General features: G+C 35.5%; 2 protein-coding genes and 1 long non-coding RNA gene across 3 annotated transcripts; 1 reads left to right on the plus strand and 2 right to left on the minus strand.

Moving 5' to 3' along the window:
• Window positions 1-4: 4 nt before the first annotated feature.
• Window positions 5-8,311, minus strand: LOC135798290 (uncharacterized). The gene is made up of 11 exons (XM_065311086.1): window positions 8,204-8,311; window positions 7,987-8,144; window positions 7,849-7,932; window positions 7,647-7,789; window positions 7,443-7,597; window positions 7,196-7,386; window positions 6,995-7,134; window positions 6,435-6,881; window positions 4,792-5,107; window positions 4,173-4,388; window positions 5-1,297 (listed from the first exon to the last, which is right to left on the minus strand). The coding sequence occupies exons 1-11, from the start codon at window positions 8,241-8,243 to the stop codon at window positions 716-718; spliced, it is 2,472 nt and encodes an 823-aa protein (XP_065167158.1). The 5' UTR covers window positions 8,244-8,311; the 3' UTR covers window positions 5-715.
• Window positions 8,312-8,441: 130 nt separating this feature from the next.
• Window positions 8,442-9,553, plus strand: LOC135798302 (uncharacterized). The gene is made up of 2 exons (XR_010549686.1): window positions 8,442-8,541; window positions 9,204-9,553. It is a non-coding gene; the product is annotated as an uncharacterized lncRNA (long non-coding RNA).
• LOC135798292 (suppressor of Mek1) lies at window positions 8,558-17,836 on the minus strand. Its single transcript, XM_065311088.1, has 4 exons — window positions 16,852-17,836; window positions 9,552-9,634; window positions 9,251-9,491; window positions 8,558-9,169 (listed from the first exon to the last, which is right to left on the minus strand). The coding sequence occupies exons 1-4, from the start codon at window positions 17,551-17,553 to the stop codon at window positions 9,053-9,055; spliced, it is 1,143 nt and encodes a 380-aa protein (XP_065167160.1). The 5' UTR covers window positions 17,554-17,836; the 3' UTR covers window positions 8,558-9,052.
• Window positions 17,837-18,855: the final 1,019 nt, after the last annotated feature.

Below are 18,855 nucleotides of genomic sequence, written 5' to 3' on the forward strand. Positions count from 1 at the left end.
GAACTTTCAACAAAAACCAACCAACCACGAAAAATTTTATTTTTTAAAAAACGCGCAGATGAATTGAATCCTACTAAGTACGTCAAAGAGTAAATGTAAATAACTTAATTATTCTTAATTACTATTACTTGTAGCGCATTTGTTTAAATATTATTATTAAATTATGAATAAATAGTTGAGTAAGTATCAGGGAGGCAAAGAAAGCAACAATTCATATCGATCATTCACACTCTCACATTCACACACTGCGAACACTTTCATAATATGCTTTTTTAAATTGTTTTTATTACAACAATGGGCGCGATTGTTGGCTTATCACGCCACCTACCCGAAACATATCCACCGCGTGACCCACACATATCTCGTACAGATTATATTATTACCTTAAAATAATAAAAAAAAAAATAAAAATAACGAATGCATAATTTATGTATGAGTCATGCGATCCGAGTTGTGGACAATTGACACGTAGGAGACGCATTTGGTGAATGTATTTATTACCTGCGGATATTTTCGTTATTTGTGTTTTTTTTTTTGTTTCAAATGCGCAGTGAGTGCGAATTGCCACAACTGTTTAATGTCAATGCGATAGTTACCAAGTTATTCGATTTTTAATAAAACCTACGAAGTCAACTGTGAAATAAACTTTTTTATTACCTGGCTATTGTTAGTGTAAAATGATTTTCAGCTATTTTTTATAGAAAAAAAAGTTACCTTAACTGCGGTACATCAACTGTTGTAACTTACTTAAAACATGTTGGATGTCCAGTGAATTATCCTTGGAGAATTGTGTCCACTTACCATTTGCGGCCAACTTCTGCAACCGGCGTACTTCATCCTTCATGTTATCCAGTATATCCTGAACTTCATCCTCTGGACGTTCGGGTTGTGTAATTCTCAACGGTGGCATGTATTTTGCTCCGACTGGACGTACTTGTAGATTACGTTTTTGTAATTTTATTTTTTTATTTCTCGGTTCTTCTAATTCGCTCGAAGTTGGTGGTGGGGGTTTTTGTACATTCGCCAAGTTTTTCATCCACTCCGGCGAGCGTTCGAAAGCCACCCGAGCGTCATTTGCATATAAATTAACTATTTGATATTCGGCGTCCTGCGAGTTGGATGAAGTTGAAAAAGAAGCTTGGAGAGTGTTAATGTTAAGATGCCGCGCGATTGCTGCGAATACAAACGCGTTGTATTCGTTTGGAGAGGTTTTCGCGATCGCGGCGAGAATCACCGAGATAATCATTTTAGAAATTGGTGATTGTGCGTTTTCTTTTGTTTCATCCACGTTTAATATCTGAAATTTTTACATAAATAAATATTATCCACCGAAATATCAATCAATCATCAATGAAATAGACATTAAATAGCTTATCCCTACTAATATTACAAATGCGAAAGTCCTGATGTTTGTTACACTTTCACGCAAAAACTACTTAATCGATCATCAAGAAAATTTGTACACATATTCTTAGTGGTCCCCGAATGGTTATAGGCTACTTTTTATTTAATAAAAAAAATTATTTTTAAAATAAAATAAAGAAATTGTTTAGCCAATAATACCTCTGCATCTGGCTATTTGACTACTTTAACGCCATCTAGCATTCCAGCAATGAAGCTCAAACCTAAGTACTATAGTACCATCACACTGTATTATCACACTGTATTACCGACAGCTACGTCAACATCAAATCCAATTGACTACACTATGGAGACTGTACACTATACTTCCATAGACTGTACTTTCAGCCATTTTAAACTTCCCGCCATTCTACTTCATTGATACTTCTTCTGTGCCTACAGACGCGTACGGAAGCAACTTCATTATTTTAGATATTCGCGAGCGAAGCCGCGGGTTAAAGCTAGTATTCAATAAATAAATAAATATTATCAATGACCTTCAATGATATACTCCCAAAACACAATGGAAAATAGTTCAATTTTCCGTTTACCTTGTGACCGTGAAACATGAACATGAAAACCTCAACCTCAACCTCAACCTCCACCTACGTAAACATTTTTTCTGTTTCCAGCAACTCCCCGAAAGTTCGAGGATACGTGCGCCGCTTGTCGATGTGATTCGAATTCGGTTATGCCCTTGACATTAGCGCCGGAAAAGGTGACTGACTCAAATATTAATCACGAACGCCCTTAGATTCAGGCAGCCAAAGGGGGCCAGTAATGAAATGATATAAAGCGATGAGCATTCATCAATTAGCAAGAGCAGGGTCACACTGACATCCAACATGATTGCTAATGGCTTCCGCATGGTGCTAATGTCATTGGATGCGTAATCAGTTGATTAAAAACCTCACTAACTAGGTGCAGGTATATGGGCTGTTAGCGCTAATTATGTTGACAATTGATTTAATTCCCACACGTCACTCGCGTGTAAAGACAATAAAAAGATTTAAAGCGGCGTGAAGCAAGCGCACAATACTCGTAAACATGTCATTGTACAAATACACACGACGGTTGGGAAATATTTCAAGTGAAGATGTTGAAATGAGTTCAATTTGAAGATATACGCGAAGAGAGTGGAAAGTAAATGGTTTTGAAGCTTACAGATAGAATAATAAACGATTCTATGAGTAAATATCGCTAATTTTAGAAAACCTAACCTCTATTGTAAACATTTAGTGCAACTTGCTACGCCACTGCTTTTTTTTTAACTTTTTAAACATAATTGAGTCATATTTTCAAAACTAAGATGTTTTTCTTACTTTTTTCTTCGTCATACGAAAAAGAATGAATATATCTTTGTATTCTGTGAGCAAGAATCTTCAAAACCACCTAAAACTACTCAAAATCTGCTTCAAAAGTCGAAATTTCATCAGATTTCGATAAAAATTTAAGATTTTTTAAAATCAAAGCGTAAATATTTAACATCTGCAATGACACAGTCGATTCAAAAGCAATCACGTAACGCACAAAATGTTACACATCGTAATCGCGACGATAATTACATTCGACTCGGCAAATTATCACGAGGGCGTTAAATAAATTGGCAAATAAACATCGCGCCTAACATGATCGAATCAAATGAGACTTAACCCAATTTGTCCAATCGAAAATTCAACTGCAAACAAACAACTGCATGCAATTTATAAAACAACACAAATATTCCAACACTAATTAACTAATCAAATTAACAATATTAAGTATAATGCATCTAATGTGTTTGATGCTGTTATCACAACAGGCGAAAATCGTGATTAAAAAATTACACCCGTGTGTGCGGTGTGGAAGAAACCGCTCGCCGCTCGCGCTGACCGAGAGCAATCAAACTAATTTACGCGAGGTCAGGCACTTATACGTTGTTTTGCGCATACATCTCTATCGCGGCGGCACAGGATGCGCAATTTGGTCGCGCGCGAACCACACACTCAGCCATCAGCCATCAGCAAACATCAAACGAAAACAAAACATGTTTATCAGTTATTCAACTTCTTGATATCTCAATACTCACATAGAGAAGTTCTTTGTTGTGTTGTAAAATGCAGCTGCTGCATAGTTTTTAATCTAGATATCGTGATAATCGTCGCATTGTGCCATCGCTCGATATGCTACCCTTTTGCATGTCATTGCCGCCCACGTGCAGCGCCCCCGTCATACAATATTTAGATAGAAAATTATCATTAGTGTGTTAAAATATTCATCTGTGCGCGGCGACCCTGGGAAAAACGTTCGGCGCTTTTCGATAAGTGCGCAATTGGGTTAATTGTAATTAACGAATAATTGCTTTGCATTTGATATCTCAGTTTGTTATGACCTAGACATTATTCATCATTGCATGTGCATCGCAATTAAATATTTACTGGCGTTATGCAAATCGATTGTCATTATTTTGACAGTTGACATAACCTTACTTCTCAGCTTTTTATGTCAGTTTAGAAAGCGTGCATTTCCAATGCGGGTTTTAAATTATATGCTGATCCAAAATAAAATTTGTTTAATTGATATTTGACGATAATAGCAACCGACGTATTATCCTCGTTAGCACATTATCGCTAAAAAGCAATTAAGTTACGTAAGGCAGAGCCTACGCAAAAAGCGCGGTTTCTATTCAAATAATCCAACGAGTTCTCGTCTACCACGCGTGCATCATACAACACACATTACATTGTGTAACGTGTTAACAATCGAAAGATGATAAATTGATAAATCGTTACCTGAAGCAGATGCGCGCTGCCGACGCGAAGGTTGACAATCAGGCTGACGATGCAGGGCAGCAGCGAGTTCATCATGTAATCGATATAGATGCGACTTTCGAGCAGTGCGGCATCCGTGCGGAATAATTGCACCACGAGCGCATTGAATTTGTGTTGAATTTCGGCCGGCGTGTCCTTGGGCACGCACAATCCGGACAATACTTCCAAACCGTCCATCTGTGAATCATAAATGGCAAACATTATTAGGTTATTTAACTGTCAAGGTCAGACTGGTTGCATAAATACACGCTATAAGAAAGTGGGTTATATAATGCTTAAATATTTGTTGTGAGGGTTAGAAATGTTAAACAAAGTGTATTTGTGTTTGTTTGGTCAAGACCACCCCCAAAAAACCCGAAAAAATAACAAAACGCTGCACGCAAGCCAATTAAAGTCGAATTATAGGCGTAATTCATGTTTTATGAAGTTACAAACGAAATATTTTCATGATATTCCGAATACTTCAAAGGTTTTTCCACGTTTACTCAAAAAAAACACTATATGAATACTAAATCGACGGTAATTCGAAATGCAAACATAATAATCACGTTAATAACCGTAGTGAAAGTTTAACTCTTACCGCATATTGCAAATCGTCCGCATTGATTTGCTCCAGCCGATCGCACCGCCGACAGACATTCCGGACGATCACTTGAGCGAGGTATTCGCGGCGTGGCGGCGCCGCCTCCCCGACGCCGAAGAGCGCCCACAGATTGAGGTGCGTTTCCGCCGTGTACGCTGCGATCCACTTCGCCTGCAACGCGTCCGGCAGGCTGGCGAAGCATCGCCGCAGGAAGATACGCTGCTGATGGTGGCGGAACTCTCGGCTTGATCGCGCCTTGTATTTATCCGCCAGTGCCATCAGCGTGTTGAAACATAACGTGGGCGGTGTAAATCTGCGAATAAATTAAACATTGCTACAATATTCTTACAAATAATATGTTTAAGAATATATTTCTTGTATTTATTGTGCATTTCAAATAATAATTTGCGATTTATCTGCTTTTTAACTGTAAAAATATTTTATGGTTATAGTTATGTTGGTACAGGTTACGTAGGTTGCCTATGTCACGTGACTATGACATGTCCGATGTCAACCATCATTAGCGATAAATAAACCGTGTTAAAACCGGCAAATATTCAAATAATTTCGGTATGTTTTGCGCAACACCGTTATTATCAACCCGCAAATGATAACTATAAACATGCGCTGTTACTTCATTGACAAAAACAGCTAGACATTGCGCCAATTGTCGTAATATTACATTTGTTATTCTAAATGCAATGTTTTCCACATTTAAAAATATTGAACGCATTAAACACAACACAATAAGAAATACGGACACGCTATAATTTAAATTAATTGCTTTGTGTATACCGCACGCGGACCATTTACGACGAGAATGCTGTGACTCACCGAAATTTACATGCATAAACTACGTTTTTAGTTCAAATTATAGGCATTTGGAGATGAAGAGGGCGCTGTTGTTCAAAATCAAATATGGATGTGAAAGTAATCCGAAAGCAAACGAAAAAGTTTGATTATTTAACATAATGAAACAAAACTTTGCAAATACTTGAGTGCTCGGTGCAAACAAAGTTTGTTTATCAATCTGACATCATTAAAAATCTAAAACGCGACAATAATTTGTATTGTCCGATTCAAAAATGATTTTTAAACACGTTTTATCAACCCTCCTCAAACCCAAATGGTCATTATACAAAAACCTAGCAAGACGTGCATCCGACGTCGGCCATTGGAATAAAGACTACCAACCAGGGCCGTACCCGAAAACATTCGAGGAGCGCGTCCGCGCCGCAGCTAAATACAACCTAGACGTTGAAGATTACGAAACTTACTCGGAGAAGGATTACTACGGCGACTACCCGAAACTGCCGGACATATCCGACACTAGTAAAGACTCTTTCTACCCGTGGGATTTTCCCGAACGTAAGCGCAACTATTACGAGCCACTGCACGTCGAATCTGACATGTACAGTGAAGATCGCTTCGATGTAGATATCTACTATAACCTCCGGCCGCCATTTTGGGAACAAGTTGCGCAGTTCATCGGCGCAATTACTCTTGGCGCTGTTCTCCTCTTAGTATTTGAAACATGCAAAATGTTTCCTGCCGTTGCACCCAAACAATATCCGCATCAAGATGTTACACATTACACTTTCGAACGATGTACAGAATAAATAAATAAGTATTTTACTTACGACAGGATTAAAACCCATAAATCGCACGCAAACATTGATTGCAGTGATATTTCTCGACATGTGTTGATGAGTAAAACTTCCTCAATGTCTTTGTATTCTTCTCTAGACACTCCTAGAATTGTTGTTGTAAAATTGACCAAATGCAGCTGGTAATTTTCCTCTTTGTTGAAATCTTCTGTCTGTTTTTCTTTCTGTGTGTTTAAATAATCAAAGAATACTTTCAATATGTTGCAGACAGCGCCACGAGTATGAAATATTTTCGCCCTTGGCATGACATCCTTGACAATGCTCATGAATCCTGCACAATCGTCGCGCTCCCGCAAATCCTCAATTATTAACACGCTCGGGTCGATCAAAAAGTGCGCCAGGATCGTGTCGATTTGTGAATGGACGTGCATGTCGCATAGTTCTGCATTCGGCGAGTCGGGCTGGTTCTTGCCAGTCACACTAAATTATGCAAAACACATCTACATTAATTACTAAACACAAGAACTTAGAATGAAAAGCACACAATGATGACCTTGACATGACCTTGATAATGCATATATCTATATTCTTACTTGTATAGATTTGTTATTAGATCTAAAATTGCAGCGGAATTCTCTGATCGCGTGGATTCCTTTGGGAATGTGAAAATAATCGTCGAGGCAATGCGGAGAAGAAAGTTGCAGATTTTAAATGTTTGCACATCGCTGGATTTCTACAAAACAAAAGATAAGATTATTAAAAGTATTAAAATGTGTTTGTTGTTAGTTATTTACATTATTAGTTGCTCGTGTTATTGCCAAAGATATTTCACCAAATAAAATTCTTAAAGGTTTAAGAACGTCGTAGTGTGTAAGTCTGGTTGCATACAGTTTGATTAAATTCGCGTAACATTTCCATGTGCTAGCCATTAATTTTGAGTTTAATCCAAACAAAATGCTTCCTGTCTCACATAAACCATCAAATACTACAAAATATGCGTTTTTATAGTGAATATACATTGTTTTCAAGTAAATTACTTACATTCAAGCAACATGTCTCTATGTGCATCAATATTTAACTGAAAAACAAATTGTGATTCAATCATTGCCATCAGCTTCAGTTGAATGCTTTGTGTTGCTTGGAATAACTCCGGAAGAGGTTGTAATGTGTTGTAGTAGTGTTTGTATGTCTGCTCGCTGAAATTCATCATGTTTATCAATGTTTTAATAGTAGTTTTGTAAATACCTTGTTTTGCAGTGATAAAATGTTGCATATATTAGTTTATTGATGTTTATAGGAATATAGCAATGAGATTGTACATCTAGTTGTCCATTTGTGCTGATATTTGAGATAAAATCATCTATTACTTGTAGTAAATCAATGGATAACTGCAAGAATTATGAAATATTCAAAATAAATTATGATTTGTTGGTTAAATCCATCAAACCTTGAGATGTTCCTGCAGTTCTTTTAATATATCAGAGTTTATCTCATTTATTGAGCCCATGAGCTCCTCATTATGTTGAAAGATCTGTAATGGGATGATTTTACAAAGTCTTATTAAACAAGAGTGATGAAAACATACAGATTGTTGGATAAGTGTTACTTCTGGAAGAATTGTTGTCAAATGCTCATTGGAAAACGCCGCAAGTGCATCAGTGCTTTGCATCACAATGTAATTTTGAAGTAGAATTCTTGTACTGCTTACTTTTACTGCAAGGGAACTATCATTGATGATATCACTGTGCATTGAAGTTAAGGAAACATAAGTAGTCTAACTGTGATGATTGAATAAAAGGATATTACTAGTTGTTCCATTGTTGCACGTCGTTGTTGACTCATTATAACACAATTATTAATGTTTTTCAAGAGTAAAACTGCGGCCTTTCAGCTGTTCTCGTAGGTTATAAATTATGCCGCCAATTTGAAAAGATAATAGACCTTGGCGCAAGTGCAGAGGTGATTTACGATAGGCAACCAAACATACACATATGAAAGGTTGGTCATGTAGTGTCGTCGTTAATTTTCAACCGAAAAACTGTCAAACTACAATAAAATTAATTCCTGCGTGTTTTCAACAAGTTTTGAACACTTAAAGAGGTATTTATATAGTTTTGGATACATTTACAAGGTTTAGAGAGTAAGTAATCATCAAATACTTATTAATAATACATTTTTATTTATTAAAACATTGACTTTGTTTACAATCCGCCATTTTTACAAGGTATATCCTTCAACTTATCGACTTAAGTGTTTCAGTAATTAAGTTATCAAGCAAATGAATGCTTCTTATAATTTAAAACATTATAAAAATACAAGTTTTCAGTAGTCACCACTGCGCTGGCCATGCAGTACGTTTGATAAATGTATAAATAAAATAAAATAATCCAATATATTATAGGTATTCGCGTAAGATTTGACATTTGACGAAAAGACACGACCAATAAAACTAGCAACTAGTAATCCAACTCATATTACCGCGACTTTCCATCGAAAAATGTAAGAAGTATCATCAAATGCAAAAGAAAACGAATTGATTATTGCGGACGCCAGATGCGTCAACTAGTTGTCGGGCAAAGTAGGTAAACATGCATTCAGCAAGCAATTGTGTGGCGTGTGCGCGATCGGCGGCCATCTTGCCATCGGGTAACTTAAATCTCTCGCACGCCGGTACCGTAATTGGCACCGCTGGCTTTATTCAGCGACTCGGTGAAGAATGGCAGATCGAATTCCGACAACGTTTCCAGCTGCAGTTCAACTGCGAAATTCTAAAACGAATAAAAACGTGTATTTATTTTCTAGCTCAACATAAACTGGATACTGGGGTAATTATTATGATTGCAACTTACGGAAACGACGTTTTTGATGATGGCCTTGTCGATGGACATCTTGGCGCGCTTCAACACGCTCACACCAGGGCCGATCCATGTGACAAAGAGGAACTTGGAGCGTTTCGACAGTTCGTCGCCGGTTTGCAACCGGATGTAACCATACGCACGCTCGTCATCATCGAATAACTTCTTGAATTCATCGAAGGCAACACCTTTTGCTGCGCAGACAATTCTACTGGCTTCGTATTTAAATACGGCCCTGGAAATTAAGTAAAAATTAATCAATGTCTCTTAAAACTTAATTAATTGCTTTGGTTACCATGTGGTGTCTGTATTATTATCGCGAATCTCATTGTAAGCATCCCGGACGCTTTCGGTGTCCATACTGGTGGCAATGGCGCCCTAAAAAAAAAACCAATCAAATTAACCGACATTTTTTAAACTATAAAAATATGTCTAGGTGCTACACTTTCTTAACGACTAATTAATCAAGTTCACAGTGTTCACATAACAATCTAATTAAGTCGTTTTCTTTTGTGATTCCACGATTCCAATTCGTTTCTTTCGCTGGAACTCACTCAGGCGCGTCACTTCGGCGGGCAATCGCATTGTTAGCTTGTTACACTTATTAAATGAGACCAATTAGCTGAGTGAATGAGCGCAGAGTGGATTCTGCCGAATTTCACGACGGCTTTCGGTGCTGATTATATACATTTTGGGTTCTTTCACCGTAAGTCACCGTGCAAGTTCATTACAATTGCGAAATCAATAGCATACAGCGGTGGCAGTAGGTCAGCAGCCACATGAACACATTAAAAAAGAAACAAGAAAAAATGTTGTACAATGAATATAAGAACAGATGCGGATGGGAAACATGAACAACGCATGAAATTAATAGCGATGAACTTGAATGCGAGCCAAACACTTAACCCTGCATAACCTATAATTTAAAATCAACATTTTATTAAAAACTAGCTGTTGCCCGCGACTTCGTTCCGGCAGTGTTTAATAAAAATGTAATTCGATTTTACTCTCTTGTTCGAGACATACTCGTAGTAAGAGTCAATTCTATCAATAAGATTAGCAATTTTAATTTAAAGAAATTATGCATATAAAGTTTTGTCAATAATGCACTTCAGCGCGCCATCTCGAATTCAACTATTTAACTATAACTATGATTGAATCTCAATGTCAAATTTTATTCTATAGAAAAGAGCTGTTTTGAGGATTTTCCCGGCAATTATTCGAATTTTTCTCACCTTTTAAACCTTCCCTATACCTCCACGAATAATTCAAGACCAAGATAAGATAAATCCGTTCAGGCGTTCTCGAGTTTTAGCGAGACTAACGAACAGCAATTCATTTATATATATATATAGATTATAAATGAGGTTATTTTGAGGTAATTCAAGGATTAATAATAGTTTAATGTATTTTTAATAATAATCTTTCTTTTTGTTTGTCTATCAAGCGCTAGAATAAGTTATTCATTGAGATTTCTCATAATTCACATTTTGTGTCGATAAAGTAGGAATCTGCACCTTGAAACAAAGGTTTTACAAGTTTTCCTTGCCAATTTAATCATTTATCCGCTGACAAAATAGGAATTATTGTAATTATTACCATGATTCATAGCACTAAACATAAATAGATTTCAAGTTCGTATTTTTTATGCATTTTAATCAACTTTCGTTGGTTTTGAGTGTTATGAGTGAGAAATTTGCGCATGCGCATTGCGGATTGCATAGTTATTTATGGCGAGTGTCCCCAGCCCATAAAAGGGAAACTGGCACACGGCTGCCAGTTGCGGAGAAATTGATTACAAGACCGCGACATTGAGTCACACACGTATGGGAGTCATGCGACTTAAAACATTCGCAAAATGTAAACAGGAAAACACAAAACGTGCGAGAAACACGAAAAGGGAAACAAAACGCGTAACAAAACGCACTTCTGTTTAATGTTTAATGTTTAATGAATTTACTCGACGAAGAGTGCAAAGAGAAGAACGCGTGTTCGTATGTGTAGGTGTACAGCAGCCTCGGGGGGAAATTCGCATTAGTCATGAGGCGAAGCACGTTCCACGTCCGTCTGGCGCACGTCTGGCCCGGTTGGGCGGGTCCTGGTCGATGTCGATGGAATCGCGAGCTGCGCGCATGCCGAAAGAGTGTAGGAGTGCATCAGTAATGCATCAGCATGCAACGGCACATCGCAGGCAAGCAAACGCCCAAATCGAATCTCTGTGCAGAACAAGTTGAAAGTTGTGCACGGATTTCAATGAAAGCGAAAACGCCACGGCAACAACGCATTCAGAGACTAAATTAAATCAGTAAAATTATTTTTTAACCGTTTTTTAGGTATTTTATGAGTGAATTACGTGGAAAACCGAAGAAAAATCATTTTTTCTACTCGAAAATAAAATTAAATCAGTAAAATTAATATTTAAACGTTTTTCGGTATTTTATTAGTAAATTACATGGAAAATCGAAGAAAAAACATTTTTTTCTACTCAAAAACACAAAATTAAATCAGTAAAATTAATATTTAAACGTTTTTATATGTTTTATTTGTGAATTTCGTGGAAAACCGAAGAAAAACATTTTTTCTACTCAAAAATAAAAAAATTAAATCAGTAAAATTAATATTTTAACGTTTTTATGTATTTTATTAGTGAATTAAGTGGAAAACCGAAGAAAAAACATTTTTTTCTACTCAAAAACACAAAATTAAATCAGTAAAATTAATATTTAAACGTTTTTATAGATTTTATTGGTGAATTACGTGGAAAACCGAAGAAAAAACATTTTTTTCAACTCAAAACCACAAAATTAAATGAGTAAAATTAATATTTCAGCGTTTTTATGTGTTTTATTAGTAAATTACGTGGAAAACCGAAGAAAACACATTTTTTTCTACTCAAAAACACAAAATTAAATCAGTAAAATTTATTTTTAAGCGTTTTTATGTATTTTATTAGTATATTACGTGGAAAACCGAAGAAAAAACATTTTTTTCTACTCAAAAACACAAAATTAAAGCAGTAAAATTAATATTTAAACGTTTTTATGGATTTTATTAATGAATTACGTGGAAAACCGAAGAAAAAACATCAAAATATTTGATTTTTTGCTTGTTCTGTTCGAGAAATTAAATATTTACCTTAACAAAACGATAAATTATATAGCATAAAACATGTGTAGCGTAAAAATGCAAATGTAATGTATTTGTAGAAAGTTGTGGACGCTTTAATTTCTATTCTCTTCATTGCTTGATTATTCGCATTAAATTTGCAAACATTTGTTTGCCTGAATAAGAAACACGACTATCTAATTATTTTCTTATTTCTCGTGTTTTTATTTATTTTTTCGTATTTCTGGTGTCTGCCAATTATAATAATTATGATTTTTTGTTCTAATTGGTAGGTTCCCACAAGAACACACAAACAAAACATAAAAATATGTGAACAATACATTTTTGTGCATTAAAATCCGTTTCAATCAATTTCTTGAGGAATTTTTAATTAATTTCTGACTCAAACACGCAATGCGAATTAAATTATGCATTTAGAAATCGATTTTGTGTTGATTTTAATTTTACTAAGTAAATACAACAAGAAATTGTGATTTTTTCTTTCTATCCACGCGTAAAACTAAAATAAAACAAAATAAACAGTTATTTATTCCATGAAACTTTACTGTTTTAATAAAAATTGAAGTAATAACAAGTAACAGAATAAAATCTCTGCGCAATCAAAACGTCATGCGATTGTTAACAAACGTAACAAATTTTTTATGTTTTTCATTGACAGTGACATTAAATTTTCACTTGATTCTTTACTTAAATACAAGCTAAACTTAACACAAGTTAAATTTATGTTTACGCGGATTTCGGTTGAGCTTTTCAAGGCTTTGGCAAACATTAAACAAGTCTTAAGTTGTAGTTGTCTGCGACAGAAAGGAAACAAAAGCAAATTGTGGTTGGCAAAGTGAATAATATCGCAATTGCAAGTTGCAAGGCGCAAGAACACTGGAATTGTATTTCTGCGTGTTTCCTGTGCGCCGAACAAAGAACGCACTGATTGTAAATTATAATTGTAAACGCGCGCGTTTTATTATTGCATGCATCCGATGATCATGATCATTTAAACTGCGTATGGCGCTTGTGTTAGTCATTCAATATTAATATGGAAAGAATGCATAAGATAGAAAATTATTTAGATAAAATTAAATTAAAATCATTTTATGATTAAAATTTGCTGTTAAAAGAAGATATTTAGGTTAAAATTTGCAAAGGATACAAAACGGCAAATTTCAACAGCAGGTAAAATCTATTCTTAGATTTTGTGACCTGTCGGGACCCTTTTTAATTTTTAAACGTTCGGATCAATAAGTTTTGAAGCAGAAATTTTAAATTTTTATTTATTTTTTATTTACTGCGCAAAATTTCTATGATAAGCTATGATAAGTAATTAATCACACATTAGTAATTTAATCATGACTCAAACTATAGGCTTGGCAATAATTCTATTCGCGGTTAGTCAGGATATCTACTATATAAAAATACATTTTTGCGGTTTTCACCGCAAATTTCCTTGAATTCATTTAATTTCCTTCTTTTTCTTTAAACTACACTAAATAATTATTTAAAAAAAAAATCATATTAATGACCTAGTCAATGTCAAATAACTTTTACCCATTCAAAATGCATTTAAAGTGAATCACAAGACAAAACAAGCTCCCTAATCAATGCGCATTCACTGCATGCATTGTCTTATCACACATTCAAATATTTATTCAACGTGTGCGTCACGCTGTCACGCGAAGAACGCACACGTAACTGTTTACGCGATAAAAGTATAAAATGCTTTTACATGACCGTTGTTTTTTTATAATTTTATTTCAACATCCAACTAGTTACCCAGTTTAAGTTTATGAATTCCTAAAAATATCTGCGAGTAATCTTCACATGACCAGCGATTAAATGAAACAATAAATTCCATACGCCATGTGAACTGTAATATTTAGATCACAAGTTCACTTCGTAGACATAAACTCTAACTGTTGCTGTGAACGTTCCATACTCGCCAGATATTTAACAATTTAACAATAATTAGAAGGCAATCAGACGCACAACAATAAACCGATGAGTAGTTTTTAATTGCGTTAATCACGCGTTTATATTTGGATCCGTTTGAGTTTTTTAATTAATTACGCAGTGTTTTTTCATTTACCATCTACCATCCGCCATCTTGAAATATATATCACTAGCTTTAACCCGCGGCTTCGCTCGCGAATATCAAAAATAATGAAGTTGTTTCCGTACGCGTCTGTAGTCACAGAAGAAGTAACAATGAAGTAGAATGGCGGTAAGTTTAAAATGGCTGAAAGTATAGTCTATGGAAGTATAGTGTACAGTCTCCATAGTGTAGTCAATTGGATTTGATGTTGACGTAGCTGTCGGTAATACAGTGTGATAATACAGTGTGATGGTACTATAGTACTTAGGTTTGAGCTTCATTGCTGGAATGCTAGATGGCGTTAAAGTAGTCAAATAGCCAGATGCAGAGGTATTATTGGCTAAACTATTTCTTTATTTTATTGAAAAAATAATTTTTTTTATTAAATAAAAAGTAGCCTATAACCATTCGGGGACCACTAAGAATATGTGAACAAATTTTCATGATGATCGGTTAAGTAGTTTTTGCGTGAAAGTGTAACAAACATCAGGACTTTCGCATTTATAATATTAGTAGGGATTTTATAAGCTTTCTAATGTGTTAATCATTATTATTTTATTATTTTCAGTCGGTATTGATCCAATATCATCTTTTGGTTTGTTTACGCTGGTAATTATCCTTCAACACGACGTAATAATAAATAAAAAGGTGACCAGGGAATGTCACGACATGAATATGCAAGTTTTGTTTAGGTTGATATCGATTACAGAGGAATAAATGTTGTGTCGACCTAATTCTAGTGGCAAGTCGCAACATGTGTGAAAATGTCAACTTGTCTACTTGTCATTTTAATATTTTTAACATTTTTGACTGGTTTTTAACTGTAAAATGATTGCAATTATTTTTGTTTGAGTTTAAGTCGTTCAACCGTTGTTCTTGATAAGATATGTGCTAGACTAGTGCTGGGAACAATCGAACATCGTTTAACGACCGGCATTCAGCTATAAATAAGTGGATAACATCTTATCGAGACGATGCAGACGCTTTCGCATCCTGAGTTGATGATTAAAAGTGCATTAATGGAAAAATATTAAGTAGAGAATAAAAAATAATAATAATAGAAGAAAGCACGTTTTTTTAAGTTTTTTAGGTTAGTGAGTTAGGTTAGGTTAGGTTAGGTTAGGTTAGGTTAGGGTAAATGACGTTTGACGTTTGAATGACGAATGAATTTTGACAGCGCCATGAAAATTTTCAAAACTTTAATCGCGCGTAACTACAAAACTACACAAGATATTTTAAATTTTCTTGCATGAGAAGATTTATTATGAAATCTACTTTATGACAACATCTAAATTATCTCTGTGTCATAAAAATTAATAAAGATATGAGCGTTTGAAGTTGGCGTTCACAACAAATTAATTTTCTCAACTTATATCCAACTTTATTTGTTTATAACTCGTGTTATTATTACTAGATTGTCATAAAATTTTCTGTGTATAATTTCCCAAACGTCCTCTATAGATAAACCCAACCATAGCAATTTTTCCGCTCCAGGGAGTGGCAAAAAACGCAATTTTCCACAGCAAAGTAAAAAATGTGTATTTTTTAAATATTCACGTTTTACGAGTAAATGTCATTATATGACGTTTTTACACCTTAAGGAAACAACCGTAGGACGATTTTATCTCTTTTTCACGACGCGATAATCGACGGCCCCCGACGGCCATCGCTTACCTTATTTGCCAATGTCAACAATATAAAAAGTGAATTTACGCCGCGCACCATGTACACATACATGCAATAAACGTATGCATGCGAGTCATGTGGTTTTAAGACCTTATTTTTTATCAACACGATGACTCATCACGCGCAAGTCACACAGCGATAAATTTGCATTAATAATTACTAAAAACCAGCCCACAAAATATTAAATACGAGTACATCCTGTATAAGTGTAAAATGTCGTGAATATGTGTAACATATGTGGAAAGAAGTAAAAATGGCGCATCGAAATTTCAATGCGCTTGATTGTTGGTCACGACTGGTTAAGTTATATCGGATTGAATAATTTGAAAATATGGCACCGCGAACGGTTTGCCGGCTCATCGCCGCCGACAACAGTTCGCTCGTTATATTCATTTATTGGCCGTATGTCTGGCAGCTGTTTAATGCCTTTCTAGCGGACGAAGACATCGCAGACACAACGCAAAAAAGTGTAACGCCACAAAATATCTTCTTTTTTATTTTCTTTTTCTTATTTTTTAATATAGTTGAACTAACAAGATAAAACGCTTTGTTAGTTTAGTTTACGAGTAAACTCACAAGTTTATAACTTGCAAAACAAACAAAACAAGCAATTATAACACGTTTTATCACCGTGCGTTATCAAATTACCATGGCGCACATGAAAAAAGAGAAAATGGCGACATTTGTGTGTAATTACCTTGCGTGGTCCATTGGGTACGCTCTCCTTGGGCGCTTTCATTTCGTCCTCGATGACACGCGGCATATCGTTGACCATTTCTTTGACACTTATTCCGAAATTCTCGATTTTCTCGGGTTGGTAATGACTTTTCACCGGTTCATCATCGATTTTGATTTCTTCTTTTTCCTCCTCTTGTTTCTCTTCTTCTTTGTTATCATTATCATTATCATTATCACCATTTTGAATTTTTACCTCGTCTGTTTCATTTCTGTGAATGTTAATATCATCAACATCTGCAACTTCCGGTTGGTGTTTTTCTTCAATAACGACTTTTGGTTCTTCGATTTCTTCATGAATTTCAACTTCCGGTTGTGTTTTCTCCAAGGTTTCGATAATTTCAACTTTGGATTCATTGTTATCGACATTGATCACATTTAAACTATCCTCCTCGGGCTCCTCATGGTGATTACCGTTTTGCAGCGCAGATTCAACACCATTTCCGTTCGTCACATGCTCAACCGGCGAGTCATCTTTTTCTTCTGCTTCTGCTTCTGCTGGTTTGGATTGTACAAGTGGTTCAGCCTCGTTGATGACATCCGAATCGTTGAACTTCTTATCGCACTCGGCTTGGATCTTCTGCGCCACATTCCCGTCTTCCTTCTCCTGTTGCATCTTATCGGAAATGATCAGCGAGTCGCCGCAGAGGATTTCGCTCTCCATGGTTGGTTCTACGCGGTTGGAATCGTTGCGAAAGCCAACTCGTGACTGTGATAAGCGACAAAACGCGACACGCCGTTGTTGTGTATGTATAGTTGGTAGATATTTATGCTTTGCTTGCTCAACGAACGCGATAAATTAAATATTTCGCGCACCGGTTTAAAAACTTCACCTTGTGTGTGTATGAATGTGTGTAGGTATTGGAGAGCTGCAGGAGTAGGTCGTATCGCGCCGGCGGTTCAACTGCGAGTGCGAAGCGCGCGGCGACGAGCCGGCTTTTCAAATTCGAAGCGTTGGAAGCGCGCTGGAAGTCTTCGATGCACGTAGACTCGTAGAGAATCGATATTGTACGAGGCGTGCAGTGTGCACACGCGGTGCACAGACAAATTCCTGCGAAATTTCTGACTTGCCAGAGAAGTGTGAAAGGCAGCAGAGAGAATTTTGAATTGTTACGAATTTCTGCACGTTTTTTGACTAAATTTGACAGCTGTGGATAATTTCTAATTGTTTGAATGACGAACTTTGACGAATTTTGACAGCGCCATGAAAATTTTCGAAACTTTAATCGCGCGTAACTCCCAAACTACACAAGATATTTTAAATTTTATTGCATGAGAAAATTTGTTATGAAATCTACTTTATGACAATACTTAAATTATCTCTGTGACATAAAAATTAATAAAGATATGAGTGTTTGAAGTTGGCGTTCACAACAAATTCATTTTCTCAACTTATACCAACTTTATTTGTTTATATCTCGTGTTATTATTACTAGATTGACATAAAATTTTCTGTGTGTTATTTCCCAAATGTCCTCTATAGATAAACCCAACCATCGCTGTTTTTCCTCTTTTGGGAGTGGCAGAAAACGCAATTTTTCACAACAACGTCAAAAATGTGTATTTTTTAATATTCGCGTGTTAAATGTTATTAAATGACGTTGAAAAATTAATAATAGAAGAAAGCAATGTTAAAGTTTTTTTGAGGTTAGTGAGTTAGGTTAGGGTGAATAATTATTAATTTCTAATTGTTTGAGTGTTTTAGCGAAAGCAGAAAGAGTTAATACATCAACAAGACTATAAATCAATAATATTTACGTGTTTTTATTAATTAAACACTAAAAAATACTAAAAATACCAAAATAACGAAAATTTTGGTTTAAATTTTTGGAAAGCAAAGAAAAAACCTAAAAACACAATAGATATTATTCTTTAAGTGTAAATGTGACCAATTTATTGATCAGCATGCAAAATTCTTCTCCAATGATTCGTTCCAAATTACAATGAATGATTCTCACATTCTGTT

This window comes from Atheta coriaria, unplaced genomic scaffold, assembly GCF_025399875.1.
Source record: "Atheta coriaria isolate IRGN ID8LTWV9N9 unplaced genomic scaffold, Caltech_Dcor_3.1 hic_scaffold_9_pilon, whole genome shotgun sequence".
Taxonomy (NCBI): domain Eukaryota; kingdom Metazoa; phylum Arthropoda; class Insecta; order Coleoptera; family Staphylinidae; genus Dalotia; species Dalotia coriaria.